This window comes from Nematolebias whitei, chromosome 18 (assembly GCF_014905685.2).
Source record: "Nematolebias whitei isolate Nwh7 chromosome 18, NemWhi1, whole genome shotgun sequence".
In the NCBI taxonomy this organism is placed as follows: domain Eukaryota; kingdom Metazoa; phylum Chordata; class Actinopteri; order Cyprinodontiformes; family Rivulidae; genus Nematolebias; species Nematolebias whitei.
In genome coordinates this window covers 27,548,173-27,559,107 of record NC_056515.1, presented here as the reverse complement: position 1 = coordinate 27,559,107, position 10,935 = coordinate 27,548,173, and the positions used below count along the sequence as shown (strand labels likewise).

At 37.2% G+C, this 10,935-nt stretch overlaps 1 protein-coding gene across 1 annotated transcript; it reads left to right on the top strand.

The window, feature by feature from the left end:
• The first annotated feature begins 773 nt into the window (after positions 1-773).
• Positions 774-3,210, top strand: tbx5a (T-box transcription factor 5a). The gene is made up of 2 exons (XM_037692013.1): positions 774-1,023; positions 2,438-3,210. Exons 1-2 carry the CDS (start codon positions 774-776, stop codon positions 3,028-3,030), a joined length of 843 nt encoding a protein of 280 aa, XP_037547941.1. The 3' UTR covers positions 3,031-3,210.
• Positions 3,211-10,935: the final 7,725 nt, after the last annotated feature.

Genomic DNA, 10,935 nt, shown 5'->3' with positions numbered 1-10,935 from the left:
TGTGTGTGTGTGTGTGTGTGTGAGTGTGAGAGAGAGTGTGTGTGTAAACTGGTGGATATCGCTCGGTCAGGCAGCCAAAGGCAGTACAAGACCACTTTAGTCTCCATTATTCAGTCCAGATGAGGGCTGGAGTCCATACTGCACAGAAAACACTTTTTCAAAGGAGAAAATCTGGTTTTGGAAAAACCCACTAGCCCCCTTTCTTTCTTTTTCTTTTAAAGCTTTTTTTTTTAAACAGAAACTGAGGGTTTCCATAAACGGAAAAAAAAAAATCACATTTCAGGCCAAAGACAAAAAAACTCAAATGCAACCTTCAACCTTGTTCTCTTTTGTTAAAGCTACACGGCTCCTGATCCAACTTTTTGTTTAAATATATTAAATTATTATTATTATTTAATTTAAAAAATCATTGAGATGTTTTAATAATTAAATGGGCTGATCTAAGCAGATCCACATAGCGTTACTTTGTCGGCCAGATGATTTTGCAACATTTAGGCAAATTTAATTCAAATATATAAAATAACCTAAAACTTGTTGAGGATCTAAACTACACTCTTGAGCTTATAATTTTCTTATCTTCTGCAGTTTTCTGTGTGTTTGCTCTTGGCTACCCCTTTCAGAAGATAAAGTCTAACATTTTAAAGCAAAGAACTGAAAGTTGTTGTTGTGGTTTGAACATGGTGGTGGATGGGTTAAATGCAGAGACTAATTTCGCCATTGTATGGAAACATACAGTGCTGACATTGTGATGACATTATTATTATTATTATTGTATGTGTTCTCATGCATGCAGCACCAAAGAGTACCCAGTGGTGCCTCGCAGCACGGTGCGACAGAGAGTTGGCTCCAGCCAGAGTCCGTTCAGTGGGGACATCCAGGGCTTGGCCACGGCCAGCACGCTGAGCTCCCAGTACTCCCAGGGTGAGAACGGCGTTACGAGCACCTCTCAGGACCTGCTGCCCCAGTCGGGGTCCTACCCGCTCCCACACGAGCACAGTCAAGAGTACTGCATCAAGAGGAAAGGTGAGAGCAAACACTACAAGTATTTTAGGTTCAAGCAGCTCCAGCTTGTCTTCTGTTTCGCTCTAAAATTAAAGGTTTTCGGAGTTAAAGCATATTTGCTCCTCCACGCCATCTTTTGTGCTTATGTTTGCTGTGTTCCTCCGTCTGCTCACCCTCGCCCCAATTTCTTCTTCTCCTGACATCTCACTCAACATCTCCATCTCTACTAACTCCAGGCCTTAAACGATGAAATGTGTGTGTCATGACGTTTGCTACAGTCTGGACTGTTTTCAATTAGAGGATGATCCTTCTCACTTTAGAATAAACTCAACATTTGATTGGAAATATCTCTCTCACCCTTTCCTGGTTGACGAGGAGCAACAGTTGCCTCGCTAAAGTCGTTGCTGATGACTTTCATGCTTGGCGTTGTGTTAGCACACGCCTGAGTGCTTCAGATCAGCAAAAAAGCAAAACACGTGTTCACTGCTGACCCTCTTCATTAAAGCAGTGAGGCTGAGCTTATTTATTATACCTTGCTTTAGCATTTTGACCTAAATTTGACTAATAAAAAGTCACACATAGCGTGCATTTGTTCATATTATTACCCAGTTCTAAAATTGTTAAGAAAAATAGGAAACATATTATATACAGTTTTTACTTAATAAGTTTGATACATAAAAATAAATAAACAAACAAATAAATAAATAAAATACAATCATAATGTAACACACCTCCTTTCTATCATGTCAAAACAAACAAACAAAGAAAAAATACATATATGAAGTGTAATTTACTGAGGTCAGCTACAGTTCCAGAGGTTTTGGCAACAAACGAGTAAACTTTCTAGAGGATTCTTTTGTTTTTAAGTTTGTGTTATCAAACAGCTTGAAATATTCCTCTTTTATTTTTTAATGTTAAATTTCTTCTGGGCTTATGATTAAATGGATGCTAATGTTTGAGCACTCAGCAGCTTTGATAGACTTATTATAGATAAACAACAAAGCAGCAATTTTCTAAAATTTAGAATGTAAAGTTTTAAGCAAACAGCCTGCTCATTAAGAAGCACTTGGAGTGAAAGATGTGACTGACTTTCTGTTACAACCACACCAAACATTAACCCAATGTCTGCAGATTTAACAGAATTAGAACCGTTTGTCATTTGGCTGTGATGATCATCTTGGACTATGTTGTGTTAAAATCCATATAGTGGTTCACGAGTTATTTTGTTAACACAGACACACCTTTCAGTAGCCGACAAAACAAATCCATGCTAAAAATAATCCATATAATTTATATTATTTTTGATACTAAATAACAAAACAACAAATAGAACAATATCAATACTGTTTCAAATGAAGTTAATCATAAATGACTGTTATTGTGAGGTATTTGACTTGAATAAGTCTGATCTGTGTGTCCGTAACTTTACTTGCAGTGGAGGATGACTGTCACTCAGGTGAGCACAGCTATAAGAAAGCCTATCTGGAGAGCTCTTCCAGTGAGGAGGACCATTACTACCGGCCTGTTGGCTACCCTCAGAGCCTTAGTCTTGCCAGCGGGCCTTACCGCAGTGAATCCAGCCAGCGGCAGGCCTGTATGTACGCCGGCGCCTCACAAGGCCCAGAATCTGTTCCCAGTTTGGAGGACATCAGCTGCAACACCTGGGCCAGCGTCTCACCTTACGGTAGTTGTTCCGTCACCACCATGCAGCCGATGGAGAGACTTCCCTACCAACACTTCTCCGCCCACTTCACCTCAGGGTCTTTAGTGTCCAGACTGGGCGGGGTGGGAGGCCACGCCTCGCAGCAGCTGGGCGAAGGCCACCATACGGCTATGTACCAGAGCTCCATGACCCACCAGACTCTGGGCCGGCAGTGCAGTCCCGGGGCTGGGATCCAGTCCCCAACAGCTGGCTTACAAGGAAACGAGTACCTCTATACGCACGGCATACAGCGCACGCTATCACCACACCAGTACCACTCTGTTCACAGCGTCAGCATCATGCCAGAGTGGAGCGAGAACAGCTAAAAGAAGAAACACTTTATCACTCATCAGATGCAGATTTAAAAAAAAAAAAAAGACTTCAATGGACCAAGGGCAGAGTTTAGATAAATTTATATTTATATTTTTAAGAATGTGTTGCCATTAAGCTTAATAAAACCAGTGTTATTTCATTGAGAACAGCGGGTGCAGTGGGTGGTGGTGACCAGGAGAGGATTGTGCCAGTTAAGACAGCCTCTGCACTTATAAACAAAACATGAACCCAACACAACATGGCCGCTCCTGTGCAGACAAAGCTGACCCTCAACAGAAGATCAGAACGGCTTCAGTCGTTCGTCTGCAGACTGATTGTTCTTGTGAAGTTTGTTTTGGTTGTTTTTAATGTCTGTGATTAGTGCATTAATTTTTAGGATGTTTCTTTTCTGTCGCATGAACTCGAGTTCTCATCTTTAACATTTTTGCAACTGGTTTAATCGTTGAAAGTGCTTCAGTAGTTGTGAGACTTCTTGCTGTGGTTTCAGTGAGTGTGGCTGCTTTAAAATCTGCCAGAAAGACTTTACTTTTATCATTTTCAACATGTTAATGCAATTACAACACAAAGAAAAAAACAAACTTTCTATCAAACTGTCTCAAACAGAATTTAAAGACAAACTCCCCTCCTGAAAAGTGAAGTCATATTTAGGATCCCGGTGTGCAGAGATGAAAAGTGTGATGCCATCATCACTTTAAAGAGTAACAATAAAACATTTAAGGTTGTCTCAATCCAATCATATGTATCAAAGCTGTACTGCAGTACATCATACAGCAGCTGAAACACAGCACTCATGGTTTTCTATGTTTGCAAAAGATTCATTATCAGACCACCTCGCTGGCATCAAATGGTTTATCTGGAAGTGACAAATGCCATAACGGTCCTGACTCATAATTAAACAAAAACCGCATTAATCACCATCAAAATCTGTTAAAACTCGAGACCGGGCCAGAATCTGGAAGTTGAAACTGCAGCTCTTATCTTGCTGTATGTGCAATTTTTTTTCCACCAGCACATTTAGTCTCAATAAGTAATTTGAGGCTTAAAGTGTCAAGTTGCATTGTGACTGATTATGTAACAGCCTGTTAGAGCGTTGAGAGCGTGTGTAGGCAGGGTTTTGTATGGAAAGTACAAGCTGGTACTTTCCTGCTGCTCAGACTCCGGCTCTAAAATTTCAACAAGATGACTCCCCAAGATTGACACTGTGGCTTCATTTTGTTATTTGGAGAAAACAAAAATGCTTAATCCACATTTGTTAATATTAATGATCAAGAAATCCTTTAAAACTAGGGATGCACAATATTATCGGCATCAGTATCGGATGATATTAACGATAAAGTTAAATATCAAACATTGGCCATTCCATCAAAATAACTCACCGATATAAAAGGCGTTGTTTATATATATATATATATATATATATATATATATATATATATATATATAAACAATATAAATATATATATATGTGTGTGTGTGTGTGTAGCAACCACCATTGAGTTTAGATTTGTGAAAATTTACAAAATTGCACTGTCCGAGTGTTGTCATTGTGTTTGAGAGAGTAACTGCCATGAATAAATTTGACATTAATCATAATCCAAGTAGAAGTGTTACATTATTTTCAGCCCCTTTTTTGGCATCTGCATTTGGTAGCAGGCCAAACTGACAAAGACCATGCAGAATAATGTAGTATTTTAATTCCACAGCATAGAAAGTTATGTAATCTCTGTAAGTAGGTCAAGGGGAAAAAAAATATTGGTATCGGTTATCGGCCAAATAAGTTTTAACATATCGGCATATCGGCTATCAGCCAAAAAATCCAATATCGTGCATTCCTTCTTAAAACATTTTTTTTTCTATCAGGCTCCAGTCTGTGCCGAATTTAAAAGGAACCCGTTTTTCTATATCCAAAGTCTTTAAAAACAATAAATCCGTGAACCATTTTTTCCTCATCCACATTGATGGATACTAGTATTTTATATCTGAACCATTCATATCTACAACTAAATATTCTTCAGTTTGCGGGATGCTTCATCAAAATCAAGTTAAATCCAGAAAACCAAATAGTGTCTTAAACCCCTGATCATTAGAATCTGAAATCAGTGCTGTCAGTTTTTACCAACCCTAAACCCTAATCTGTATTTTTTAGGGAGATATGTCACGCAGGTCAGTTTATCATAGTGTTGTGAACTTTCACATGTTGTAAATGTTCAGGTACCCGTATTTTTGGGGCTATGAGGCACACCGGATTATAATGCTCATTAAGCAAAACAAAACAGCCAGATAAGTCAAACTTTATTCAACTCATTCACAAATTAACCACATAAAATCAGTTCGAGGTCAGTAAGCACAACCAGAATTAATACATAAGGTGCATCTAATTATAAGGCTCACTGTCAATTTTTGAGAAAATGAAAGGATTTTAATTGTGCCTTATAGTTCGAAAAATAAGCTCTGCAGCAAAGAAAATGCTCTTAGAGTCCTCTTATAAAATTCACATGATATGACAGATTTTTTTACACTTAAATATTATTATCTGAAATTTTTAAGCGGCACAACATAATATCGATGATACTATTAAAACTTACACACTCTTGACAATTTATTATTATTATTAAACTACAAAACTGTACTAAACTAAGTGCATTTTATATTTTACATTACAAAGAACATTTCAGTGATGCTCTAACCACGTTCAGTTATAATAAATTCAAAGAGACAGCTACACAAAGTGGACCTACTTCAATTTAATCCACACATCGTTGGGTTGTTTTCATCAAACTCAATAGAAATAGTTTTATTTCTTTTTCAAGCATTATCCTCCCTTCAGTGTTTTGTAATCTTTACTTCTTTTTTGTCTTTGTGTCACTTAGTCATGTTGTCTGGAAACATGAGTTATAAAAGTATAAAAGTAAACTAAAAACTGGAATCATTATTCACTTGTATTCCGAGACATGACTTTTTTAACGCTTGAGATTTTCTCAGAGTAATTTCAACTGTCAGTCGAGGGTTGTTGAGTGACCTCTGGATCATTTAGACCGGCTTTTATTTTTATATGACAACCAACACCATAGCTTTTTTTATCAATGTAAATAATGTTACATAATTTGATTTTAAAAGATTATCTAAAAATACTAGAAACTTTCAGCATCAAAGATCTTGCCATAATTTAATGAGTACTTCTTAAGTTTGTTAAGAAATAATGTGTTTTAATGGGTCTCATGTACTTGGTGAACATGAGTCCTGAAATATTTTTACATTAATCATCAAAAAGGCACTTCAAACAAACATGCAATTAAAAGTTGGACACTACACAATGTAAATTTGAAACGTCAAATATTTACTTGATATACAATGGAAAGCAACAATTGGTTTTACTCTGCAAAAGTACAGACAAAGGACAAAAGCTCATTTTAAGTGTTTGTAGTTAACATATTTGTTGTCAATAGTATTTATTTTTCTATGATGTAAATCAGCTTCAACATATCAAAAATAGGTGGTACACTTTCATTTTTTTCTTTTCTTGTAGCCTGCCTTTCTATGATTGTATAGATTTTTCTAATTTTACTGATACTGAAAACAGTAGTTTACTATACAGCCTTTAAATGTGTAAAAAAAAAACAACAACTGATAATGTATGCATAATGTGTAAATATCTGTGACATATCAAAATACTTGCAACAAATATGAAAGATTAAAACATCTTGCTGAAGTCTGGATTTTCCTGATTTGTGTGAATGAGGTGGTTTTAACCCTTTACAGGTCAAAATGCCATATACAGGTGCTGGTCATAAAATTAGAATATCATGAAAAAGTTTATTTATTTCGGTAATTCCATTCAAAAAGTGAATTTTATTCATTCATTATACACAGACTGATATAGTTCAAATGTTTATTTCTTTTAACGTTAACGATTATAAATGACAACTAATGAAAACCCCAAATTCAGTATATCAGAAAATTTGAATATTGTGCAAAGGTTCAATATAGAAGACACCTGGTGCCACATTCTAATCAGCTAATTAACGCAAAACACTTGTAAAGGCCTTTAAATTGTCTCAGTCTAGTTCTGTAGGCTACACGCTCATGAGGAAGACTGCTTACTTGACAATTGTCCAAAAGACGACCATTGACACCTTGCACAAGGAGGGCAAGACACAAAAGGTCATTGCTAAAGAGGCTGGCTGTTCACAGAGCTCTGTGTCCAAGCACATTAATAGAGAGGCGAAGGAAAAGAAACAATGTGGTAGAAAAAAAGTGTACAAGCAATAGGGATAACTGCACACTGGAGAGGATTGGGAAACAAAATCCATTCCAAAATGTGGAGGAGATTCACAAAGAATGAACTGCAGCTGAAGTCAGTACTTCAAGAACCACCATGCACAGATGTATGCAAGACGGGTTTCAGCTGTCGCATTCCTTGTGTCAATCTACTCTTGAACAAGTGACAGAGTCAGAAGCGTCTCACCTGGGCTAAAGACTAAAAGGACTGGACTGCTGCTGAGTAGTCCAAAGTTATGTTCTCTGATGAAAGTACATTTTGCATTTACTTTGGAAATCAAGGTCCCAGAGTCTGGAGGAAGAGAGGAGAGGCACAGAATCCATGTTGTTTGAGGTGCAGTGTCAAGTTTCCACAGTCAGTGATGGTTTGGGGTGCCATGTCATCTGCTGGTCCACTGTGTTTTCTGAGGTCTAAGGTCAATGCAGCCATCTACCAGGAAGTTTTAGAGCACTTCATGCTTCCTGCTGCTGACCAACTTTATGGGAGATGCAGATTTCATTTTCCAACAGGACTTGGCAACTGCACACAGTATCAATGCTACCATTACCTGGTTTAAGGACCATGGTATCCCTGTTTTCAACTGGCCAGCAAACTCGCCTGACTTTAATCCCGTAGAAAATCTATTGTGGAGAAAAGTTCGATACACCAGACCAAGAATTCAGAAGAGCTGAAGGCCACTATAATCAACATTAAAAGAAATAAACATTTGAAATAAATCAGTCTGTTTGTAATGAATGAATATAATATACAAGTTTCACTTTTTGAATGGAATTACTGAAATAAATCAACTTTTTCATGATATTCTAATTTTATGACCAGCACCTGTATTTGTGTATGTCATAGTAAATTTCTTTTTTTCTTTTTTTCTGAATAATTAACTTTTAAAGGATATTTGCATCTTGTTTGAGAACAGCTTTCTACTGACTCCAAGGTTTTTTCAAGTGTTTTTGCTGACGACCATCTGCTGTTTGGGAATTGAAGAGACCAGCGGCAATTAATTTATTCATTCATTGTTCATGCACACAGAGATTTGATAAGGAAATACAAATCATACAGATTCTATACAGAATAAACAGTTCAATCTTTATGGTGTGAGATGACAACACATAGCAATCTTTTGTAGTTTTGGAAATTACAATGTTCACCATGGGTGGACTATGTGGACAGCAGACGAGTCTGTTGAGCACCCAAACGTTTTCTCTACTGAGTAACACTGTAGTGGTGCAGAACTGTGCACTATGTTCATTTGTTGCACCTGTTATTTTAGCTTGTAATAAAACTGTACCACTTTTGTTAACACATTTAAAAAAAAAAAGGCTAGTGATGAACTTATCCCTCCATTTTCTACTTAGACATGTTGACATACAGTATCTCATCTAACCGTTCACATTGAAATGTTTGTTTTAGTTCAGTGCTATGGTCACCGTATCAGAGATACCACAGGATGGATGCCAGAGTGTTGCAACATTTTAAAAACAAGATCACCAAAACAGGCTGGTGTTGGTAGGAAGAAAGGGCAGAGCTTCTTCATCCAGTGTTTTTATAATCTAGACAGTCATGTCTGGAAAAATAAGGAAAAATAAAACATCTAAAAAAGTTAAATCTGGTCCTCTGGACATTATTATTATTATTTTTTTTTTTTTTTTTGAATGTCCAGAGGACCAGATTTAACTTTTTTAGATTTTTCTACCTGGATTATTGAGCATGCATCAGGAAAAATAAAACAGATTACGAACAGACAAACACAAATTCTGACTCGCTACAAAACACTTCTACTTATATAGGATGTTTTAGTTTGGTACTACCAGAAATGTGCCTGATCCAAGTATTGCTATGTTTCGGATTGTCAGGTTGTTTTGAGGATGTTTTTTATTTTTTTTATTTTTTTTCTAAATTAGGACAAATTGTAACAGATTTAAAAGCCATATAAGTTTGTATGGTGCATTAAATGCAATGCCAAGACAAAAATAAATAAATAAATACTCAAACTGCTGCTGATAAGTACATTTTAAAGATAAGTATACAATACTTTGTACTTTCAATCGGTTAAGTGGAGGCATTAAAGTGCTAAGAAACTACCCAAAAAATTAAAGAAAACGAGGAGTCTGACACGTCAGTTTGCTGGAAAAGAAAAAAGTAAAATATTATGTGGTACAGTGATTCATAATACCTGCTGTGATCAGTGACGTGCGGTGAGGTTTGTGACAGGTGATGCTCTGACTCGTCTGGAATCGAATGCTCACATATATGAACCCAAAATAGAAACTTGTATTTCAATTTAGCCTTTTTTATCTTTTAATAAGGCATCTAATTATGCTTTAATCAATGCCATACTCCTCTATTTTTAAAGAAATACAAAAACATGTATTATCTTACCTTTATTTTAATATGAATGAGTTCAGAAAAATCCTTTAGTTTTAAGATATAATCTTCCACCCCCGTCCCTCTGCGTAACAGAAGAAAACACAGCGACGTTTCATTGTCCCTATGGGGCAGCACTTCCCCCTATTGGTGAGGCATGGTACTTTCTGCCTCACCCTGTGTATTTTCACTGTGCATTTATGACTGATTAGAAAGAAGAAATATGTCACACACATTCATTGAATATATTAGACAGAGTGTAGAACATCAACATGTGCAGCACATGTGTAATCAAACGTGGTGATATAAAGAGAGACAGCAATGAGCATGCACCAACCACCTATTTCATATATTTATATGACACAGTGCCCCTAGAGGTGAGTCAGAGCACTACACTGCCTCGCCTCATTGAACAGGCAATGAGGAAATTCCGCGATCTTGACGATTGAATTGTTGAAATAATTCAGAAAACATTTTTATAGAACAGTCAAGTGGTCAAATGTATTTTCTCTTATCATTGTCAGTATTTTACTTGTCATAATGACATCACCTGCCACCCCTGACTGCACATTCTTGCTGTGATACCTGAGCAGTTTGTCAAACCACAAACACAAAGTGGTCTGCTACTACTACTGATGTAATCAAGCAACAAGATTCACGACAGGAGATGTTTTTTTTTTTATTTCCAGAAAGCATGTCTGTAAATAAAAAAAATAAATAATAGATAATGACAAGTTTAGCAGCTTCTGTTTAGGGCCCGGTTTCACTCCAATTACTACTTTTGTTCTGAAGACTGGTCGTGCCGTTGCTTGGATTTCTCTTTTACTATTTTGAAAGATAAAGTGAACATGAACAATTGAATTCAGGTCATATGTGAAGTTCAAATGTTTTTACTAAACCTGACAATAACAAACCATGCACCGTCTCATCACATTATCCTTCCAGCCTCATTGTTTCTCCTTTTGAGTTGTCTTATTTCACTGTCTCCGTTACTCCCTGTGATCCTGCACCCAACCACCCCTCCACTCTCTCTCCACCACCACGGCCAAACATGGTGACCCAGACTCCCTGCCTGCTTTGATGTGAGTGATGTGACCCCTGCGCTCCAGATGCCCCCTTCCACCGCCAGTCCTTATCCTCTCTTCGAGGGCCGGTGCAGCCCACAGAGAGGGCCAGTCATTAACCCTGTACAACCCCGGCCTCCCTTCCACTGCTTAAACACATGATGTATCACAACACCCTCCCCCTCAAATATCCC

Bases quoted from the DNA above. Each gene is read 5' to 3' on its own strand.
- tbx5a (XM_037692013.1), top strand. From the start codon at position 774: ATGTGTTCTCATGCATGCAGCACCAAAGAGTACCCAGTGGTGCCTCGC. The intron at 1,024-2,437 runs GTGAGAGCAAAC...CTTTACTTGCAG, and splicing joins GTACTGCATCAAGAGGAAAG to TGGAGGATGACTGTCACTCA.